The sequence below is a fragment of the Symphalangus syndactylus genome, chromosome 13, assembly GCF_028878055.3.
Source record: "Symphalangus syndactylus isolate Jambi chromosome 13, NHGRI_mSymSyn1-v2.1_pri, whole genome shotgun sequence".
Lineage (NCBI taxonomy): Eukaryota > Metazoa > Chordata > Mammalia > Primates > Hylobatidae > Symphalangus > Symphalangus syndactylus.
In genome coordinates this window covers 32,460,173-32,483,569 of record NC_072435.2, presented here as the reverse complement: position 1 = coordinate 32,483,569, position 23,397 = coordinate 32,460,173, and the positions used below count along the sequence as shown (strand labels likewise).

The window sequence follows — 23,397 nt, the reverse complement described above, 5'->3', positions numbered from 1 at the left end:
ATCCTCCCACTTCAGCCTCCTGAGTAGCTGGGACCACAGGTGTGCACCATCACATCCAGTTTTTTTGTTTGTTTGTTTGTGTGTTTGTTTGTTTGTTTTTGTATAGACAGAGTCTTGCTATGTTTCCGAGGCTGGTCACAGGCTCCTGGGCTCAAACAATCCTCTTGCCTCGGCCTCCCAAAGTGCTGGGATTACAGGCGTGAGTCACCATGCCCGGCCTTTTGTTGCTGTTGTTGTTTTTAATTTATTTTACCCTTCTTGCAAGCGAACAAGTTATAAACTTAGTGTCTTAGAACAACACAAATGGGCCGGGCACGATGGCTCATGCTTGTAATCCCAGCACTTTGGGAGGCCGAGGCGGGCGGATCACGAGGTCAGGAGATCGAGACCACGGTGAAACCCCGTCTCTACTAAAAATACAAAAAATTAGCCGGGCATGGTGGCGGGCGCCTGTAGTCCCAGCTACTCGGAGAGGCTGAGGCAGGGGAATGGCGTGAACCCGGGAGGCGGAGCTTGCAGTGAGCCGAGATCGCACCACTGCACTCCAGCCTGGGTGACAGAGCGAGACTACGTCTCAAAAAAAAAAAAAAAAAAAGAACAACACAAATGTATATCCTTACAGTTCTGGAGGTCAGAAATCCAAAATGGGAGTCTTACTGGGCTTTATAAAATCGAGATGTTGGCAGGGCTGCATTCCTTCTGGAGGCTCCAGGAGAAAATCTGTTTCCTTGCCTTGAAAAAGCTTCTAGAGGCGACCTGCACTCTTTGGCTTGTGGTCCCTTCTTCCATCTTCAAAGCCAGCAGCATGGCATGGCATCTTCCAATCTCTCTCTTGCTTCTGCTTCTGTCTTTATACCTACTTTTCTAACTCTTAGAAGGGCCCTTGTGCCGGGCATGGTGACTTATGCCTGTAATCCCAGCACTTTGGGAGACCGAGGCAGGTGGATCACCTGAGGTCAGGAGTTTGAGACCACTCTGGCCAACATGGTGAAACCCCATCTCTACTAATAATACAAAAATTAGCCAGGCGTGATGGCACATGCTTGTAATCCTAGCTACTTGGGAGGCTGAAGCAGGAGAATCGCTTGAAGCCGGGAGGCAGAGGTTGCAGTCAGCCGAGATTGCACCGTTGCACTCCTGCCTGGACAACAAGAATGAAACACTGTCTCTGAAAAAAAAGAAGGGGCCTTGTGCCAGGCATGGTGGCTCATGCCTGTAATCCCAGCACTTTGGGAGGCCGAGGGGGGAGGATCGCTTGAGCCCAGGAGTTTGAGACCAGCCTGGGCAACATAGTGAGACTCCATCTCTGTAAAAAGAAAAATAATCAGGCCGGGTATGGTGGCTCATTCCTGTAATCCCAGCACTTTGGGAGCCCGAGCCAGGCGGATCACGAGGTCAGGAGATCGAGACCATCCTGGCCAACACGGTGAAACCCCGTCTCTACTAAAAATACAAAAAATTAGCCAGGTGTGGTGGCACACACCTGTAGTCCCAGCTACCCGGGAGGCTGAGGCAAGAGAATCGCTTGAACCCGGGAGATAGAGATTGCAGTGAGCCGAGATCACACCACTGCACTCCAGCCTGGGCAACAGAGCAAGACTTCATCTCAAAATAATAATAATAATAATTTTTTTTTTTTTTTTTTTGAGACGGAGTCTCACTCTTGTCACCCAGGCTGGAGTGCAGTGGCACAATCTTGGCTCACTGCAAGCTCCGCCTCCTGGGTTCAGGCCATTCTCGTGCCTCAGCCTCCCGAGTAGCTGGGACTACAGGCGCCCGCCACCACGCCCGGCTAATTTTTTGTATTTTTAGTAGAGACGGGGTTTCACCGTGTTGGCCAGGATGGTCTCGATCTCCTGACCTCGTGATCCGCCCGCCTCGGCCTCCCAAAGTGCTGGGATTACAGGCGTGAGCCACCACGCCCAGCCAATAATAATAATTTTTTAAAAAAGAAGGACCCTTGTGATGACATTGGGCCACTCAGATAATCCAAAATAATCTCATCTCAAGATCCTTAACTGAATCCCATCTGCAAAGTCCTTTGTGTCATCTTGGGTAACATATGCAGAGGTTCCAGAGATTAGGGCATAGTCAGTACAGGGGACCCTTATTCCACCTACCAGAGAGGGTCCAGATGAAGACTGGGTGAGGGGACTCAGGGAAAGGGCTGGCCCGGCCCCTAGGAGGTACCCAGTGCTCAGCTAGTAGCAGCTGTCATGGGATACAGAACTGGCCAGCAGGCCTTTGAAGCCAGGGCCCTGGGGTCACCCACCCCAACCCTCCCTACTCCCTTCTCCACTCCAGACTCTGAAGAACTGGTGGCTTCAGCAGTACAGCCACGACTCGGCAGACCCAGGCATCCTCGTGCTCCTGGCCTGCGGTACCATATCCAGCACCTGCGGCCAGATAGCCAGTTACCCCCTGGCCCTGGTCCGGACCCGCATGCAGGCACAAGGTGAGGCCTGGGCGGGAGGATGGGGCAGGGGGAATCTCATCGCTTGGGCCCCAGCTTCTCCCAGGTAGAGCCCTGGGCTGGGACCCTCCTGGATTTGGATGGGCTTCTCTGGGCCTCAGTTTCCCCATTTGTGACGTTGAAATGGAAGTCCTTTACTTTCATGGAGCTGAGGATTAACTAGGATAACAGGTGCAGTGGGTACAGGAAGAGAGCCCTTGCAGACTTAGCTGGGATGTCATTGCTGGCAAATGTCTAGCATTTCCAGGCTGGTAACTTGAACTCTAATTTGTAAGCCTGGGTTATCGTGAGCGGGAGGCTAGGAACAGCGGTAGGGAGCAATCAGGGCCAGAGCGGTTATTGTTTTTGTCTGTATTTTTCTTTTATGAATTATTTCCCCCCTGTCTCCTCCACCACTACCCTCCCATTCTCCCTGAATCTGTTTTGAGAATTTTCTTGAGAATTTTAGTGTTTGTGTTTTGTGATTTTCACTGGAAATGTGTCAGTGCACAAGACGGACACGGTCCCCACCCTCATAGAGCTCACAGGCTGGAGAGGAAGGAAGATGCTAAATAAATCATTCTGGAATTAAGTATTGATTTAGGGTTGTATAAAGGGAGAAGGAGGCCGGGCACAGTGGCTCACATCTGTAATCCCGGCACTTTAGGAGGCCAAAGAGGAAGGATCGTTTGAGTCCAGGAGTTTGAGACCAGCCCAGGCAACATAGCAAGACCCTATCTTTTTTAAAAAAATGAAGAAATAAATTAGCCAGGCGTGGTGGCGGGTGCCTGTAGTCCCAACGACTTGGGAGGCTGAGGCCGCAGGATCACTTGAGGCTGCAATGAGCTATGATTATGCCACCACACTCCAGCCTGGGTGACAGAGTGAGACCCTGTCTCAAAAAAGTGGTTGGGGGCCAGGGGTAGTGGCTCACGCCTACCATCCCAGCACCTTGGGAGGCCTAGGTGGGTGGATCACCTGAGGTCAGGAGTTTGAGACTAGCCTGACCAACATGGCTAAACCCCGTCTCTACTAAAAATACAAAAATTAGCCGGGTGTGATAGCAGGCGCCTGTAATCTTAGCTACTCAAGAGGCTGAGGCAGGAGAATCACTTGAACCCAGCAGGCATAGGTTGCAGTGAGCCAAGATCGTGCCATCGCACTCCAGCCTAGGCAACGGGAGTGAAAACTCTGTCTCAAAAAAAAAAAAAAAGGGCTGGGCATGGTGGCACACGCCTGTAATCCCAGCACTTTGGGAGGCCGAGGCAGGTGGATCACCTGAGCTTAAGAGTTCAAGGGCCGGGTGCAGTGGCTCACGCCTGTAATCCCAGAACTTTGGGAGGCCGAGGCAGGCGGATCACCTGAGGTTGGGAGTTGGAGACCAGCCTGACCAACGTGGAGAAACCTCGTCTCTACTAAAAATACAAAAAAATTAGCCGGGCAAGGTGGCGCATGCCTGTAATCTCAGCTACTCGGGAGGCTGAGGCAGGAGAATCACTTGAACCCAGGAGGCAGAGGTTGCGGTGAGCCAAGATCGTGCCTTTGCACTCCAGCCTGGGCAACAAGAGCGAGACTCTGTCTCAAAAAAAAAAAAAAAAAAAAAAAACTTTAAGACCAGCCTGACCAACATGGTGAAACCCTATCTCTACCAAATACAAAAAAATTAGCCAGGTGTGGTGGCTTATGCCTGTAATCCCAGCTACTTGGGAGGCTGAGGCAGGAGAATTGCTTGAACCCGGGAGGCGGAGGTTGCAGTGAGCCGAGATTGCACCATTGCACTCCAGCCTGGGCAACAAGAGCGAAACTCCGTCTAAAAAACAAAAAGTGAGTGGAGGGCAGGAAGGAGGCTGACTTAGACTGGAGCACCAAGGAGGAGTCCCCTGGGAGCTGGCTGTGGGATAGGGTTTGGGAATATGAGTAGGAGTCAGCTGGGAGAGGAGAGAGGGAACCTGGCTCCAGGAGGAGGGCATTTCTGTCCTTTCTTACCTTGCACACCCATACCTGCTCCATTTCTAATTGTCCCCAAACTTGGGGCGAAAAGGTGAGCAGCCAGTTCCAAGGTCAATACAAGTCTCGACTCTGAGTGGTAGGTCCCACTGTTAGTCTAACCTCCTTCCTTTGTGCTGCAATGACACCACCTGGCCCAACCCTGGGGGGTAGGAGGGGGAAGTGAAAGGGGAACGTTGGCCTTACCTGGTACCCCCCCGCCCCCTCCCAGCCTCCATCGAGGGTGGCCCCCAGTTGTCTATGCTGGGTCTGCTACGTCACATCCTGTCCCAGGAGGGCATGCGGGGCCTCTACCGGGGGATCGCCCCCAACTTCATGAAGGTTATTCCAGCTGTGAGCATCTCCTATGTGGTCTACGAGAACATGAAGCAGGCCTTGGGGGTCACGTCCAGGTGAGGGACCCGGAGCCCGTCCCCCCGATCCCTCACCCCCCACACCTCAGCCACTGGAGACTGATGATCCAACCACAGGATCCCTACTCTTTGGCCATGAGATCCCAGTACGCAGATCCTGGATCCTAGACTCCTATGCCCCAACCACTGGGTCATGGATCCCCACCCTTCAGCCACTAGATCCCAGATCCTCCTGTAACCATAACTGTGGATCCCTTACTTCAGCAACTCAAGTCTGCTACCCTAACCACAAGATCCAAGATTATCCACACCCCAGCCCTTAATCCCCATCGCCCAAATCACTGGATCCTGCAGCCCCACATCCCAAGGTGGATCCCACACTTCCCTGCGCCTCCTACTGGATCCTGGACCTCCACGTCTTAACCACTGGATCCCACACAAATCAGTGAATGGGTCCCGACACCCCAACCACAGAAGCACGGATTCCCTGTACCTCAACACCCAGACCCTGCCTCCCTCAGGCACCAGATCCAGTGTCCTAGTGAAACACTGGATCTTAGATCCCCAAACCCAGATCCCCATGCCTCGAGCCCTGGATCTCCAAGCTCAGCTGCTGGATTCTGGATGTCAACAAACCTCACCACTGGATCCTGACAACCACAATGCCTGGATCCTGGGGCCCCCATCACTGGATCCCAGATCCCCTCACCTCATCCACTGGATTCCTGCACTGGTTTTTTGTTTTTTGTTTTTTTTTTAAACTTCGACACTGGGTCTCAGATCCTTCTGCTCTGACTGCCAGATCCCTACATTTCAGGCACTACACCTTCCACCCCCAGGCACTGGATCCCAGATTCCTAAGCCCCCACCCACCAGATTCTGGCTCCTAAAACAAATGTGGGGGCCCCAGTGGCACAGCAAGTGGATCCTGGCAAATGCGGCTGCTGGATTCCAGATTCTGGATCCCCAGTCCCTCTGCCCAGTCCCTCAATGTTGAAACCTCATCTCTTGAAGGCAGACCCTGATATTCCAAGGCACTGAATCCCAAGCCCTTAACCCCTGGTTTCTGATCTGAATCTTCCAGGCGCCGGGTCCCACATGTTCAGGCCCCAAGTCTAGATCCTGGCAGCCCAGTCACACAGTATCCCACACACACTGATGCCCAGAGCCGACTTCTCATGACATGAAATTGCATGGTCGAGAGAGCCTGTAGGGAAGGAAGCCCAGATCCTGGCTGCGACCTGCACGGATGCTGGATTCCCCCTCACCCCACCTCTGCATGGCCACCCCCTCCTGGAACCACTCCACTCCCTGCATCCACACACTTCACAGCATCTTCCATCCCCCTCCCACCTTCTAGGCAAATAGTCCCCAGAGCTGTGTCCCTCCAAGGGGTCCGAGGAATCATTCACTCCTGGAGGCTGGCAAGGAGACAGTCTGAGGCCAGGGACCCATGAAGGGGTGTCCCCACCCCAGCACTACCAGCGCCTCCCCAGGCTTCCAGAGTTGAAAACCAGGAGAAAATCGGCAAAGACCACCCTTCCGTAAACCCAAGCACCCGATGATGCAAAAAACAAAACAAAAAAAACCGCCAAATCCCCAAATTCATTCCAGATCTATTTTTCTACCAGAGAGAGGAGCAAAGTCCTCCTCCCCTACGCCCGTACATTCTGCACTTCATAGTTGGGTTCTGAGCTTAGGATAATCCAGAGACCCCATGGAGGGACTTGGAAAGGGGAACTGGGATTTGGGGAGGGGTTGGAGGACTTCCGCACGCTTCCACCTCCTTCGACCTCCACCGCGCCCCAACTCCCTGCCTGTGTGTGTTATTTCAAAGGAAAAGAACAAAAGGAATAAATTTTCTAAGCTCTTTTATTGTGGTTTTTACTGAAAAGGGGGTGGGTGGCAATGGGACCACCTTAGTCTACCCCTAGGGAAGGGACAAGGGGCTGCTTCCCAACACCCACAGTTCCAAGAGCCAGGAAATAATTCCCTCTTTGAGCCTCAGTTTACACATCTATAAAATGGGAGCAGGGGAGGGAGTCCATGTTTATAACCCCTTCTAAATTTTCTGAGTTTTATTATTTTTATTATTATTTTTTTTCAGACGGAGTCTCACTCTGTTGCCCAGGCCAGAGTGCAGTGGCACGGTCTCAGCTCACTGCAACCTCTGCCTCCTGGGTTTAAGCGATTCTCCTACCTCAGCCTCCTGAGTAGCTGGGATTACAGGCGCCTGCCACCACGCCCAGCTAATTTTTTGTATTTTTAGGAGAGACAGAGTTTCACCATGTTGGCCAGGCTGGTCTCGAACTCCTGACCTCAAGTGATCCACCTGCCTCAGCCTCCCAAAATGCTCGGATTACAGGTGTGAGCCACCACACCCGGCCTCTGTATTTTTTTTTCAAATTAAAATTTCAATTTTTTTTTCAAATTATCCTTTTCCTAGGGCTGCCAGACCAAATTATCACAAACAGGATGGCTTGAAACAATGTGTGTGTGTGTGTGTGTGTGTGTGTGTGTGTGTGACAGGATCTCAGTCTGCAGCCCAGGTTAGAGTGTAGTGGTACAATCGTAGCTGACTGCAGCCTCGAATTCCTGTGCTAAAGCGATCCTCCCACCAAAGCCTCCTGAGTATCTGGGACCACAGGGACCACAGGCACATGCACTGTTATGTCCAGCTAATTTTTTTTTTTTTGAGACGGTCTCGCTCTGTCGCCTAGGCTGGAGTGCAGTGGTGCGATCTCGGCTCACTGCAGCTTACACCTCCTGGGCTCAAGTGACCCTCCCACCTCAGCCTCCCAAGTAGCTAGGACTATAGGCAATCGCCACCATGCCCAACTAACTTTTTGTTTGTTTCTTTGCTTGTTTGTTTGTTTGTGAGGCAGTCTCGCTCTGTCGCCCAGGCTGGAGTGCAGTGACACGATCTCGGCTCACTGCCACCTCTGCCTCCCAGGTTCAAGCAATTCTCCCACCTCAGCCTCCCAAGCAGCTAGAACCACAGGCATATGCCACCATGCCTGGATAATTTTTTTTTTTTTTGAGATGGGAGTCTTGCTCTTGTTTCCCAGGCTAGAGTACAGTGGCTCGATTTCGGATCACTGCAACCTCTGCCTCCCAGGTTCAAGCGATTCTCCTGCCTCAGCCTCCAGAGTAGCTGGTATTACAGGCGCGCACCACCACACCCGGCTAATTTTTGTATTTTTAGTAGAGACCATGTATTCCCATGTTGGCCAGGCTGGTCTCGAAGTCCTGACCTCAGGTGATCTGCCCACCTCAGCCTCCCAAAGTGCTGGGATTACAGGTGCGAGCCACAGTGCCTGGCCTAATTATTATTACTTCTTTTTTGTGGAAATAAGATGTCGTCATGTTGCCCAGGCTCATCTTGAACTCGTGGGGTCAAACAGTTCGTCAGCCTTCAGCCTCCCAAAGTGCTAGGATTACAGGTGTGAGCCACCGCACATGGTCCTTGGTGTTCCTTGGCTTATGATAGACCCATCACTCCATTGCCTGCCTATCTTCATACTGTATGCTCCCTTATGTGTGTCTGTGTCTGTCTGCCCAAATTTCCATCCTTTTTTGAGATGGAGTTTCGCTCTGTTTCCCCGGCTGTTATTAATAATGATGTGATCTCGGCTCACTGCAACCTCCGCTTCCTGGGTTGCAAGTGATCCTCCTGCCTCAGCCTCCAGAATAGCTGGGATTACAGGTGCACACCATCACACCTGGCTAATTTTTGTATTTTTAGTAGAGACGGGGTTTCACTACGCTGGTCTTGAACTCCTGACCTCAAGTGATCCACCCACCTCGGCCTCCCAAAGTGCAAATTCCCTGTTTTTTTGTTTTTTTTTTTCTGGAGTGCAGTGGCATGATCTCAGCTCACTGCAAGCTCTGCCTCCCGGGTTCACGCCATTCTCCTGCCTCAGCCTCCCGAGTAGCTGGGACTACAGGCACCCGCCACCACACCCAGCTAATTTTTTTTTGTATTTTTAGTAGAGATGGGGTTTCACTGTGTTAGCCAGGATGGTCTCGATCTCCTGACCTCATGATTCTACCCACCTTGGCCTCCCAAAGTGCTGGGATTATAGGCGTGAGCCACCGCGTCTGGCCTTTTTTTTTTTTTTTTTTTTGAGATGGAGTCTTGCTCTGTCACCCAGGCTGGAGTGCAGTGGCGCGATCTCAGCTCACTGCAAGCTCCGCCTCCTGGGTTCACGCCATTCTCCTGCCTCAGCCTCCCGAGTAGCTGGGACTACAGGGATCCGCCACCATGCCTGGCTAATTTTTTGTATTTTTAGTAGAGACGGGGTTTTACCATGTTAGCCAGGATGGTCTTGAACTCCTGACCTTGTGATCCGCCCGCCTCAGCCTCCCAAAGTGCTGGTATTACAGGCGTGAGCCACTGTGCCTGGCCGATTCCGTATCTTGTAAGGACAGCAGTCATCAGATTAGGGCACCCCCCAATCCAGTGTAACCTCATTTTAACTTGATTATATCTACAAAGACCGTATTTCCAAATAAGGTCACATTCTCAGGTTGCAAGGGTTAGGGCTTGAACACATCTTTTTGGGGCACACAGTTCAACCCGCAATGAGTAATTCAAATTCACTGTAGAAAAAATAGAAAATTCAGGGTAGGTGGGATAGCTCATGTCTGTAAACCCAGCACTTTGGGAGGTCAGGGTGGGAGGATCGCTTGAGGCCAGGAGTTTGAGACCAGCCTGGGCAACATAGTGAGACCCCATTTCTACAAAAAAATTTTCAATTAGCTGGGCATGATGGCATATACCTGTAGTTCCAGCTGCTCAGGAGGCTGAGATGGGAGGATGACTTGAGCTCAGGAGTTTGAGACCAGCCTGGGCAACATGGCGAAACCCTGTTTCTACTAAACATATAAAAATTAGCCGGGTGTGGTGGAGTACACCTGTAATCCCAGCTACTCGGGAGGCTGAGGCAGGAGAATCACTTGAACCCAGGAGGCAGAGGTTGCAGAGAGCCAAGATCCGTCTCAAATTAAAAAAAAAAAAAAAAAAGAAAGAATTCACACTCTCTTCCTGCCAGCAGAGGTGTTAAAAAATGTTTTTAATAGAATTCACACTTTTGTGTAGCCCCTCTCATGTTGTACCAGAGTGGGTTTCTCTAAGAGAATACAATAGAAGTGATCCCACATCACTTCCCAGATTCCGTTATAAAAGACACTGTAGGCCGGGCACAGTGGCTCACACCTGTAATCCCAACACTTTGGGAGGCCGAGGCGGGCAGATCACTTGAGGTCAGGAGTTTGAGACCAGCCTGGCCAACATGGTGAAACCCCATCTCTACTAAAAATATAAAAATTATCTGGGCGTGGTGTTGCATGCCTGTGATCCCAGCTACTTGGGAGGCTGAGGCAGGACAATCACTTGAACCCAGGAGGCGGAGGTTGCAATGAGCCAAGATTGCTCCATTGCACTCCAGCCTGGGTAACAGAGCGAGATTCCATCTCAAAAAATAAAAAAATAAAAGGCTGGGTGCGGTGGCTCACGCCTATAATCCTAGCATTTTGGGAGGCCGAGGCGGGTGAATCACCTGAGGTCAGGAGTTCGAGACCAGCCTGGCCAACGTGGCAACCTCGTCTCTACTAAAAGTACAAAAATTAGGCAGACGTGGTGGCGGGCACCTATAATCCCAGCTGCTCAGGAGGCTGAGGCAGGCGAATTGCTTGAACCTGGGTGGCAGAGGTTGCAGTGAGTCGAGATTGCACCACTGCACTCCAGCCTCGGCAACAAGAGCAAAACTACATCTCAAAGAAAAAAGAAAAAAAGACACTGTCGCTACTATCTTGGTTATTGGTTATATGCTCTCTCTCTCTCTTTCCCTTTCTCATAACATTTGCTCTGAAGGAAGCCGGTGGCCATGCCGTGAGCAGCCTTATGGAGAGGACCATGTGGTGAGGAACTCAGCCAATAACCATGTAACTGAGCTTGGAAGAGGATCTTGCTGTCCTGGCCAACATCTCACTGCAATTCCATCAGTTGAATTCCCTGGATAGTCCAAGCTTTGTGGATCCCTCCACCGGAACAACTGGATCCCAGTACCTGAATCCTGAATCTTACACTCTTATACTTCAAACATTGAATCACAGGAACACCCGGCTTAGCGGCTCCTGAGTTCCTAATGCTCGGAACATGGGTGAGATGATAAACGTTTGTTGTGTTAAGCTGCCAACCTTTTGGCGGGGGGTAATTCATCACATGGCAACAGCTGGCTAATACATATACACCTACATGTATATGATTTTGTCAGGTTTTTTTTTTTTTGGTTTTGGTTTTTGAAACAGGGTCTCACTCTGTCCCCTCCCCAGGCAGGAGTGCAGGGGTACAATCATGGCTCACTGCAGCTTCAAACTCCCAGGCTCAGGTGATGCTCCCATCTCAGCCTCTGGAGTAGCTGGGACCACAGGCACACACCACCGTGCCTGACTACTTTTTTTTTTTTTTTTTTTTTTTTTTTTGAGACGGAGTCTCGCTCTGTCGCCCAGGCTGGATGGAGTGCAGTGGCACGATCTCGGCTCACTGCAAGCTCCGCCTCCTGGGTTCACGCCATTCTCCTGCCTCAGCCTCTCCGAGTAGCTGGGACTACAGGCGCCCGCCACCACGCCCGGCTAATTTTTTTGTATTTTTAGTAGAGACGGGGTTTCACCGTGGTCTCGATCTCCTGACCTCGTGATCCACCCGCCTCAGCCTCCCAAAGTGCTGGGATTACAAGCGTGAGCCACCACGCCCGGCCTTTTTTTTTTTTTTTTTTTTTTTTTTTTAGAGACTGGGTCTTACTCTGTCACCCAGGCTGGAGCACAGTGGCACAATCATAGCTCACTGCAGCCTCTAATTCCTGTGCTCAGGGGAGCCTCCCCCTTCAGCCTCCCAAGTAGCTGGGACTACAGGTGCACATGACCACACCTGGCTAATTTTTAAATTTTTCTGTAGAAAAATTTCTTGCTGGCCGGGCGCCGTGGCTCACGCCTGTAATCCCAGCACTTTGGGAGGCCGAGGCGGGCGGATCACGAGGTCAGGAGATCGAGACCATCCTGGCTAACACAGTGAAACCCCGTCTCTACTAAAAATACAAAAAAATTAGCCAGGTGAGGTGGCAGGCGCCTGTAGTCCCAGCTACAAGGGAGGCTGAGGCAGGAGAATGGCGTGAATCCCGGGGGGCGGAGCCTGCAGTGAGCCGAGATCGCGCCACTGAACTCCAGCCTGGGTGAAAGAGCGAGACTCCGTCTCAAAAAAAAAAAAAAAAAAAAAAAAGAAAAATTTCTTGCTTTGCTGCCCAGGCTGGTCTTGAACTCCTGGACTCAAGTGATCCTCCTGCCTCAGCCTCCTGAGTAGCTGGGATTACAGGCATGCACCACTACACCCAGCTAATTTTTGTTATTTTTAGTAGACACGGAGTTTTATCATGTTGGCCAGGCCGGTCTCAAACTCCTGACCTCAGGCGATCCGCCCACCTTGGCCTCCCAAAGTGCTAGAATTACAGGTGTGAGCCACCACGCCCAGCCAAAAATAATTTTTAAAAATTAGCCGGGCGTGGTGTCCGCACCTGTGTTCCTAGCCACTCAAGTGGCTGAGGTGGGAGAACCACCTGAACAGAGAGGTCAAGGGGATTGACCTTAATTGTGCCACTAGACTCCAGCCTGGGTGACAGAGTGAGACCATCTTCCCATCAGCTGTTTAGCAACCTTAATTCTTTTGTTTTGTTTTTGAGACAGGGTCTCGCTCTGTCACCCAGGCTGGAGTTCAGTGGCAAGATCTCAGCTCACTGCAGCCTCCACCTCCCAGGCTCAAGCAATCCTCCCACCTTAGCCTCCTGAGTAGCTGGGACTACAGGCATGGACCACCATGCCCAGCTAATTTTTGTATTTTTTGTAGAGACAGGGGTCTGTCCATGTTGCCCAGGCTGGTCTCGAACTCCTGGGCTCAAGTGATCCACCTGCCTTGACGTCCCAAAGTGCTGGTATTATAGGCGTGAGCCACTGTGCCCAGCCTAGCAACGTTTTGTTGTTGTTGTTGTTTGCTTGTTTGAGATGGAGTCTTGCTCTGTTGCCCAGGCTAGACTGCAATGGCGCGATCTCGGCTCACTGCAACCTCCGTCTCCTGGGTTCAAGCCATTCTCCTGTCTCAGCCTCCATAGTAGCTGAGATTACAGGGGCCCACCATCAAGCCTGGCTAATTTTTGTATTTTTAGGAGAGACTGGGTTTCACCCTGTCAGGCTGGTCTCAAACTCCTGACCTCAGATGATCCGCCCGCCTCGGCTTCCTAAAGTGCTGGGATTACAGGCGTGAGCCACCACATCAGGCCTAGCAACCTTAATTGTATCTGCAAACTTAATTCCCTTTTGCCATGTAACAAATGTAAGTCAGCCCAGGCTGCTATAAGGAAACACTAAAGGGCAGCGTCTTAAACTGCAGAGATCTATTTCTGGAGGCTGGGAAATCCAACGTTAAGGTGGCTGGCTAGCTCAGTTCCTGCTGAGGGATTTCTTCCTGCCATGCCTTCTTGCTGCATCCCCCCATGGCAGACAGAGAGAGAGAAAGAGCTCTGGTTTGTCTTTTTCTTATAGGGAACTAATTCCATCTTGCGGGGGCCATCCTCATGAGTTCATCTAACCCTAATGACCCCCCAAAGGCCCTATCTCCAAATTCCAACCCACTGGGAGACAGGGCTTCAACATAAGAATTTTTTTTTTTATTTTTTATTTATTTTTATTTTTTATTTATTTTTTTATTTTTTTTTTATTATACTTCAGGTTTTAGGGTACATGTGCACAATGTGCAGGTTTGTTACATATGTATCCATGTGCCATGTTGATTTCTTGCACCCATTAACTCGTCATTTAGCATTAGGTATATCTCATAATGCTGTCCCTCCCCCCTCCCAACATAAGAATTTTGATAGGGCCCAGTGTGGTGTCTCATGCCTATAATCCCAGCACTTTGGATGAGGCAGGAGGATCGCTTGAGGCCAGGAGTTCAAGATCAGCCTGGGCAACATAGCAAGACCCCTACAGAAACAAAAAACAAAAGTAGCCAGGCATGGAGGCATGTGCTTTTGCAGTCCCAGCCACTCAGGAAGCTGAGGTGGGAGGATCACTTGAGCCCAGGAGATTGAAGCTGCAATGAGCCATGATTGCACCCCTGCACTCCAGCCCAGCCTGGGCAATAGAGCAAGACCCCTTCTCTGAAAAAAAAAAATTAACAAAAAAATAATTTTGAGCTGGGCATGGTGGCTCACGCCTGTAATCCCAACACTTTGGGAGGCCGAGGCAGGTGGACCACTTGAGGTCAGGAATTCAAGACCAGCCTGGCCAAAATGGCGAAACCCCGTGTCTACTAAAAATACAAAAATTGTCCAGGCGTGGTGGTGGATGCCGGCAATTCCAGCTACTTGGGAGGCTGAGACACAAGAATCCCTTGAACCCAGGAGGCAGAGGTTGCAGTGAGCCGAGATCGCACCACTGCACTCCAGTCTGGGCAACAGAGCGAGAATCCGTCTCAAAACAACAACAATAATAATAATTTGGGGGCCGGGCACGGTGGCTCACGCCTGTAATCCCAGCACTTTGGGAGGCCAAGGCGGGCGGATCACGAGGTCAGGAGATCGAGACCATCCTGGCTAACATGGTGAAACCCCGTCTCTACTAAAACATACAAAAAATTAGCCGGGCGTGGTGGCGGATGCCTGTAGTCCCAGCTACTCGGGAGGCTGAGGCAGGAGAATGGTGTGAACCCAGGAGGGGGAGCTTGCAATGAGCCGAGATCACACCACTGCACTCTAGCCTGGGCGGCAGAGTGAGATTCTGTCTCAAAAAAACGATAATAATAATAATAATAATTTTGACGGGACACAATTCAATTTATAACGATAACATATTTATTGGTTTGGGGGATTAGGAGGTGGACATTTGGGGGAAAGGGGCCATCACGCTGCCCACCACACCCAGTGAGGTCACAGGGGCGTTTGTGATTTCATCCTCCTCTTGGTCCCCCACACAGCCCTCCCACTAGACACTCCCGCATGGTAGCTGGAGCAGCAAACGACTGCTTAGGGATTTGAAGCCAGGTGTCCTAACTTCCTCCATGGGTGCTCAGCCTGGGGAACCTCAGAACGCTTGCTCCAGGATCCAGACGCCGTTTAGGAGGGTCAAGACCTTATTCATCAAAGCCCCGCCTCCCCCCTCATCCTGGAACCCTGGCTGTACACACGTTTGGCCACATGCATGACAACAACCTTGAACATCTCCCTTCACAGCAGGTGAGTTTAGGAAACACTGGTGTCCCGGCGCCTCTGGTCCGGACTGCAGGGAGAGGCCAGGCTACCCACGCCCTCTACAGGCCCACTCCCCTGCTAGCAGACCTAGAATTCCACCTTGAAGGCAGGGCGGGGCAGGGAGGCAGGGCGCGATGGCTCACGCATGTAATCTCAGCACTTTGGGAGGTTGAGGTGGATGGGTCACTTGAGGACAGGAGTTCAAGACCAGCCTGGCCAACATGCCAAAACCCTATCTCTACTAAAATTACAAAACGTAGCCAGGCATGGTGGTTGGTGCCTGTAGTACCAGCTACTCAGGAGGCTGAGGCAGGAGAATCGCTTGAACTCAGGAGGTAGAGGTTGCAGTGAGCCCAGATCTTGTCACTGCACTCGAGCCAGGGCAACATAGCGAGATTCTGTCTCAAAAAATAAGAATAAATTAAGAGTCTAGATATTTTCCTAATTACATTTGTATTCCTCCTTGGATCCTCCATGAGTAACTTAGAGAGTCTATATTATATTGGCTGGGTGTGGTGGCTCACACCTGTAATCCCAGCACTTTGGGAGGCTGAGGCGGGTGGATCACCTGAGGTCAGGAGTTCAAGACAACCAGCCTGGCCAACATGGTGAAACCCCGCCTCTACTAAAAATAATACAAAAATTTGCTGGGCATGTTGGCACGTCCCTGTAATCCCAGTTACTCGGGAGGCTGAGGCAGGAGAATCACTTGAACCCAGAAGGCGGAGGTTTCAGTGAGCCGAGATCACACCATTGCACTCCAGCCTGGGCAACAAGAGCAAAACTCCATCTCAAAAAAAAAAAAAAAAAGAGAGTCTATATGATACCAATTCCTTTGATAGAGACACGATTTATCACCCAGTATAAGGACAAGCTTTGGACATAGTCCCTACTTGGGAGGCTGAGACACGAGAATCGCTTGAACGAGGGGGATGGCGGTTGCAGTGAGCCAAGATTGCACCACTGTACTCCAGCCTGGGTGATAGAGTGAGACTCTGTCTAAAAAAAACAAAACAAACAAACAAACAAAAAACCGGGGGGAGGGCTGGGCGTGGTGGCTCATGCCTGTAATCCCAGCACTTTGGGAGGCCGAGGTGGGTGAACCACTTGAGGTCAGGAGTTAGGCACCAGCCTGGCCAACATAGTAAAACCTGTCTCTACTAAAAAAAAAAAAAAAAAATACAAAAATTAGTCAGGTGTGGTGGTGTATGCCTATAATCCCAGCTACTCAGGAGGCTGTGGCAGGAATTGCTTGAACCTGGGAGGTGGAGGTTGCAAGGAGCTGAGATTGCGCCACCGCACTCTAACCTGGGCAGCAGAGCAAGACTCCGTCTCAAAAAAAAAAAAAAAATGTAGACTTGGGGGAACGGGGTGGGTCTTTCACCAGGAGGGTGCCCTAGATGTGTGTCTGGGGAAGGTGACCCAACCTGGCTGAGGATGAGGGAGGGCCGGGTCTGCCCTGCAGGTGCTGGACACAGGAGAGCAGCTGATGGTCCCCGTGGAAGTCCTGGAAGTGGATAACGAGGGCGCCTTGTGGAAGTTTCTGCTCTCAGGAGCTATGGCCGGGGCAGTGTCTCGCACGGGCACGGCACCTCTGGACAGAGCCAAGGTGTACATGCAGGTTTGTGTGGGTTGCAGGGAGGACGGGACCCAGCGCTGGAGCCACTGGGGAGAACGTGGGGTGAGGACAGATGGAGTTGACGTGGACGGAGTTCAGGATAGGAGTGCTGGCTGGAGTTGGGCTCTCCTGGACTAGTTGAGGTTGAGGTTGTGGGTGGTGATGGAGCTGGTGTGGACATGGCTTGGAGTCAAGTTTGAGGAGTTGAGAGAACTTGCCAGGGACAAGGACCAACGCTGGGCCAAGGTGGGGGTTGGAGGTCACGGAATTGGGGGTGGGGTCTTTGGACGAGTTTAAAGACAAGGTAGGGGCCAGGCGCAGTGGCTCATGCCTCTAATGCCAGCACTTCGGGAGGCCCAGGGGAGGTAGATCACCTGGGGTCAGGAGTTTGAGACCAGCCTGGCCAACATGGCGAAACCCTGTCACTACTAAAAATACAAAAAAATTAGTCGGGCATGGTGGCACGTGCCTGTAGTCCCAGCTACATAGGAGGCTGAGGCAGGAGAATTGCTTGAACCCAGGAGATGGAGGTTGCAGTGAGCAGAGATCGCGTCACTGCACTCCAGCCTGGGCAACAGAGTGAGACTCTGTCTCAAAAAAGAAAAAAAACAAAAAGGCAACGTAGGATTGGAGCTACCTCAAGCAGGATATCTCACACCCATAGTCTCAGCTGCTCAGGAGGCTGAGGCAGGAGGATCGCTTGAGCCCAGGAGTTAGAGGCTGCAGTGAGCAATGATCATGCCACAAACTCCAGCCTGGGTGACAGAGCGAGATCCCTGACTGAAAAAATAAACAGGTGCAGTGGCTCACTGTGGGAGGCCGAGGAGGGAGGATTACTTGAGCTTAGGAGTTTGAGACCACCTGGGCAATATAGTGAGACCACATCTCTACAAAATAATAATTAATTAATTAAATAAATAAAAATTTAAAAAGGAGTCGGGCATGGTGACTCACACCTGTAATCCCAGCACTTTGGGAGGCCAAAGTGGGAAGATCGCTTGAGCCCAAGAGTTTGAGACCAGCCTGGGCAACATAGTAAGACCCCATCTATACAAAAAATTTTTACAAAATTAGCCTGCCATGGTAGCATGCACCTGTAGTCCCAGCTACTTGGAAGGCTTGAGGTGGGAGGATCACTTGAGCCCAGGAGTTTGAGGCTGCAGTGAGCTGTGATTGCACCACTGCATTCCAGCCTGGGCAACAGAACAAGATCCTGTCTCGAAAACATAAACAAACAAAAAAACAAGAAAAAAAAGAAAAAGCAGGCCAGGCGCGGTGGCTGATACCTGTAATCCCAGCAATTTGGGAGGCCAAGGCGGGCGGATCACCTGAGGTCAGGAGTTCTAGACCAGCCTGGCCAACATGGCAAACCCCCGTCTCTACTAAAAATACAAAAATAAGCCGGGCGTGATGGTGGTGACGCGAGCCTGTAATCCCAGCTACTCGGGAGGCTGGGGCAGGAGAATCGCTTGAACCTGGGAGGCAGAGGTTGCAGTGAGCCGAGATCCCCCGACTGCACTCCAGCCTGGGCGACAGAGTGAGACTCCGTCAAAAAAAAAAAAAAAAAGGAAGGAAGGGAGGAAGGAAGGGAGAGAGGGAGGGGAGAGAAAGGGAGAAAGAAAGGAAAGGATGGAAAGAAGAAAGAGAGGAAGAGAGAGAAAAGGATTGAGGAGATGAAGAGGAGGGGTGAGGTGGGAATGTAGGTTGATGTTGGCTTTGGATCAGTGTTGTGTGCGATTGTAGAACTGGCCGGGGAAGGTGCTGAAGAAGGAATGGGGATGGGATGGGGATAGGTTGGGGTTGGGTGGCTGGGGAGGTCCCGGTGGGGCTGTGCTTGGGGCGGGGATGGGGACGGAGACAGAGGCGAGCAGGGGCTCCTCCAGGGTCCTCCCTCCACCCAGGTCTACTCCTCCAAGACGAACTTCACCAACCTGCTGGGGGGGCTACAGAGCATGGTCCAGGAGGGCGGCTTCCGCTCCCTGTGGCGGGGCAACGGCATCAACGTGCTCAAGATTGCTCCTGAGTATGCCATCAAGTTCTCCGTATTTGAGCAGGTGGGGAAGGAGGGGTCTGCTTCCCCCAGCTCAAGCCCAAACCCCTCCCGTACCCCCAAAACTCCAGGCCCTTGTTCAAGCACACACTCACCCTCCAGACCCCAGGCCTCTTCCCTGCGTGGGTTTTGTGTCAGAGGGTGGCTGACTTCTCTCTCACCTTCCTCCTCTCCTAGTGCAAGAATTACTTCTGTGGAATACAAGGGTCCCCACCCTTCCAGGAGCGCCTCCTGGCCGGCTCCCTGGCTGTGGCTGTCTCCCAGACCCTCATTAACCCCATGGAGGTAAGAGAACATGTGCCCCACAGGTGAGGAAACGCCGTGGAAATTAGTTACCCAAGTTGCTGGGGCTACTTCCTCTTCCTCCTTTCTCCCCTCCTTTCTCCTCCTTTTTTCTCACACTCCTCCCTCCTCCCCGTTCACCTCTTCCTCTTCTGTCTCCCCTCCTCCTTTCTCCCTCCTCCTCCCCTCCTCTTTCCTCTCCTCCTCCTCCCCTCTTTTCTTCCTCCTCCTTCCCTCCTCCTTTCTTCCTCCTCCCCTCCTCCTTTCTCCCTCCTCCCCTCCTCTTTCCTCTCCTCCTCCCTCCTTTCTGCCTCCTCCTCCCCTCCTCCTTCCTCTCCTCTTCCACCCCCCTGTTCCTTCCTCTCCTCCTCCCTTACTCTTCTCTCCTCCTCCCCTCCTCTCCTCTCCTCCTCCTCCCCTCCTCCTTTCTCCCTCCTCCTCCCCTCCTCCTTTCTCCCTCCTCCTCCCCGCCTTTCTCCCTCCTCCTCCCCTCCTCCTTTCTCCCTCCTCCTCCCTGCCTCCTCTCTCTCCTCCTCCCCTGCTCCTTTCTTCCTCTTCCTCCCCTCCTCCTTTCTCCCTCCTCCTCCCTCCTCCTTTCTCCCTCCTCCTCCCCTCCTCCTTTCTCCCTCCTCCTCCCCTCCTCCTTTCTCCCTCCTCCTCCCTCCTCCTTTCTCCCTCCTCCTCCCCTCCTTTCCCCCTCCTCCTCCCCCCTCCTCCTTTCTCCCTCCTCCTCCCCTCCTTCTTTCTCCTCTTTTCTCCCACTTCTCCCTCCTCCCCTTCACCTCTTCCTCCTCCTCCCCTCCTTTCTCCCTTCTCTTTTCTCCCTCCTCTCCCTCCTCCCTTTCACCTTTTCCTCCTCCTCCCCTCCTCCTTTCTCCCTCCCCCCATCTTCTCCCTCCTCCTCCTCTCCTCTTTCTCGTCCTCTATTCTCCCTCCTCTCCCTTCTCCCCCTTCACCTCTTCCTCCTCCTCCTCTCCTCCTTTCTCCCTCTACCTCCCTTCCTCCTTTCTCCCTCCTCTCCCTCTTCCCCCTTTACCTCTTTTTCCTCCTCTCCAATCTCCTCCTCCTTTCTATACATTTATATATGTATATATTATATATAACATATATACGGATATATATATATATATATATATATATATATATATATATAAACATTTTCAGGCCAGACACCTTGGCTCACGCCTGTAATCCCAACACTTTGGGAGACTGAGCTGGGAGGACTACTTGTTTGAGCCCAGGAGTTTGAGACCAGCCTGGGCAATATAGCAAGACCCCATCTTTACTGAAAACAAAAATCAGCCAGGTGTGGTGGCACATGCCTGTATTCCCAGCTACTCAGGAGGCTGAGGTGGGAGAATCACTTGAGCCCAGAAGGTCAATGCTGCAGTGAGCTATGATGGCACACAACTGCACTCCAGCCTGGGTGACAGAGGGAGACCTTGTCTCAAAAAATATATATATATACATGTTTTATATATAATATACACATATTATATACATTACTTATTATATAATTATATATTGTACATATAATATGCATATATTATATATAATTAAATAATTTAATGTATATAATTATATAATTACATTATATACTATGTAACATAAAAATACATGTCTATGCATGTTATATATAATATATGCATAACATATAATAATACATAGGTAATATGTATATATACTATATATATGTATACGTATATATTTTCATTCCTCATCTGTGGACCAGGAACCCTCCTTTTTTTCTTTTTTTTTCTTTTTTTTTTTTTTTTGAGAGTCTCACTTTGTCACCCAGGCTGGAGTGCAGTGGCATGATCTTGACTCACTGCTCACTGCGACCTCCACCTTCCGGGTTCAAGCGATTCTCCTGCCTCAGCCTCCCACGGAGCTGGGATTACAGCTGCCTGCCACCACACCCAGCTAATTTTTGTATTTTTAGTAGAGACAGGGTTTCGCCATGTTGCCCAGGATGGTCTCAAACTCCTAACCTCAAGTGTTCCACCCACCTAAGCCTCCCAAAGTGCTGGGATTGCAGGCATGAGCCACCACACCCGATCTAGGGTTCACTCTTAATGTAACAGTTCTATGGGTTTTGAGGAATGTATAATGACTTGTATCCACCACTGTAGTATCTTATAGAGTAGTTTCACTGCCCTAAGAAGGCCCTGTTTTCTACCTATTCACTCCCTTTCTTTCCCCTCAATGCTTGATCTTTTTGCCATAAAGTTTTGCCAGCTGTCTTCAATTTTTGAGGCTTGAGGGCATGTTTTCTCACCTCTCTTCCCTGTTATTCTTAATCAGTTTTCCAGGCTGTTCTCCTATGTTGATGTTTCCATATACATCTTATTTTTATTTTATTGATTTTTTTGTAGAAATGGGGTCTCGCTATGTTGCCCAGGCTGGTCTCGAACTCCCGGCCTCAAGCGATCCTCCCACCTCAGCCTCCCAAAGGGCTGGAATGACAGACGTGAGCCTTCTTCCCTCACTCTCTTGGCCTTTGCCAGCATTTGTGCTTCAGAACTCAAAATTCAGAGAGCATCCCATGGAATCTGACAGATCCGGGTCTGAAACCCAGCTCTTTGCCTTCCTGAGCCTCATTTTCCTTGTTTGTAGGGTGGGGACAATGGCTACCCCAAGGGTCATTGACATGATTCAATCAAATGAGCTGCCTTGTTCCCCGCCATCCCCAGGTGCTGAAGACGCGGCTGACCTTGCGTCGGACAGGCCAGTACAAGGGGCTGCTGGACTGCGCCAGGCAGATCTTGCAGCAGGAGGGCACCCGCGCCCTTTACCGCGGCTACCTGCCCAATATGCTCGGCATCATCCCCTATGCCTGTACCGACCTGGCTGTCTATGAGGTATGGGTCCTGCAGAGGGGGTGGCAGGGGTAGCCGGAGCCCAGGCTCCTAGTGAGCTTTCTCCTGGCCCCCTTCTCTTGCAGATGCTCCAGTGCTTCTGGCTGAAGTCAGGCAGGGATATGGGGGACCCCAGTGGCCTGGTCAGTCTGTCGTCTGTGACGCTATCCACGACCTGTGGCCAGATGGCCAGCTACCCACTGACTCTGGTGCGCACCAGGATGCAGGCCCAAGGTCAGCCTGTCCCCAGCGGCCACCACGCATGCCCCTTCCCTGCCCCACCCTGGCTGTCTCAATTTTCTCATCCCCCAAAACTGAGTCCGACACCCTCCATGTCTCATCTCAGCCCACTTTTGATGGCTTTTGAGACTCTGTCTCAAAAAATATATATAAAAATTAACCAGGCATGGTGGTACGGACCTGTGGTCCCAGCTACTTGGGAGGCTGAGGCTGGAGGATCCCTTGAGCTCTGGCAGTCGAGGCTGCAGTGAGCTATGATCGTGCCTCTGCCCTCCAGCCTGCACAACAGAGAGAGACCCTATCCCCACTCCCACCCCTGAAGAAAATTTCCCAAAATTAATCCTGATAACTCCTACTCAGAAACTCCCCCACTCCTCCTGAAACTGACCAATTTCCTCTAAGACTCTTCAAAACTCTTTTCCTACTGACCCCTGGGGCCCCTACCTGTGGCTTCAGCACCTGTCCACAACATTCCAGACTCCTAGGAGGCCCGGTCATCTCTGTTCTAGTCCTGATCTTGCCTATGTCCCTGCAGATACCGTGGAGGGCTCAAATCCCACCATGCGCGGAGTCCTCCAGCGGATCCTGGCCCAGCAGGGCTGGCTAGGGCTGTACCGAGGCATGACCCCCACGCTACTGAAGGTCTTACCAGCAGGTGGCATCAGCTATGTGGTGTACGAAGCCATGAAGAAAACCCTGGGCGTATAGGCTGTGAGCTGGACGACACAGCCTAGGCAGAAATGGGACAGGAGGACCTGATGACCCCTGGCCCCAAAGAGCCCTCGAGGCCTCAAGGCTCAGGCCCTGGAGCAGTTTTTGGTGGCAAAAGCAGGCTGGGGGTGGGGGTGGGGCGCTGGGTCAGAAGATTCCTGAAGCTGGGGTTGGTCGTGGGCGGGGGGAGTGCTGGGTCAGAAGACTCCTGGGGCTCCCTCCCCAGGGTGCAGCCTGAGACAAGAAACGTGGACTCCAGTCTGGCCCCTTGTGGGTCATCCTGGCTCCAGGGCGAAATGGTGAACATGTCATACAACAAGGAATAAAGAGATAGTTTTTGCTGAACGTGTCTGGATACTTGGGCCTAGGAGTGGAACTGGGTGGATGAGATCCCTGGACCCAGTAGGGGAGCTGGGGACCTTGGGCCTCTGGGTCCTGAATGGGAATTTGTGTCCAGGAGAGGAGGTGAGGACCTAGGATAGGAGCTTGAGGCTTGGATCCCAGGGCCTTATGCGAAGGGAGTGAGGG

At 51.6% G+C, this 23,397-nt stretch overlaps 2 protein-coding genes across 4 annotated transcripts in view; both read left to right on the top strand.

The window, feature by feature from the left end:
- The window catches only part of SLC25A23 (solute carrier family 25 member 23), a 24,328-nt gene extending 13,252 nt beyond the window's left edge, over nt 1-11,076 (top strand). For 2 of the 3 annotated variants that reach the window (XM_055236680.2, XM_055236676.2), the window contains 2 exons: nt 2,305-2,455; nt 4,671-6,685. In XM_055236680.2, coding sequence (XP_055092655.1) covers nt 2,305-2,455; nt 4,671-4,855 — 336 coding nt within the window. In that variant the 3' untranslated portion in view covers nt 4,856-6,685. Of the gene's footprint in view, nt 1-2,304; nt 2,456-4,670; nt 6,686-10,687 lie in introns of those variants that run through there. The other variant, XM_055236677.2, reaches the window with a different exon arrangement.
- On the top strand, nt 10,838-23,214 carry SLC25A41 (solute carrier family 25 member 41). The gene is given in 9 exon segments (XM_055236681.2): nt 10,838-10,976; nt 14,837-15,045; nt 15,047-15,095; nt 16,576-16,731; nt 18,630-18,782; nt 18,956-19,063; nt 21,754-21,921; nt 22,005-22,152; nt 22,694-23,214. Coding segments are annotated over 8 exon segments (1,080 nt in total). The 5' UTR covers nt 10,838-10,976; nt 14,837-14,920; the 3' UTR covers nt 22,867-23,214.
- Nucleotides 23,215-23,397: the final 183 nt, after the last annotated feature.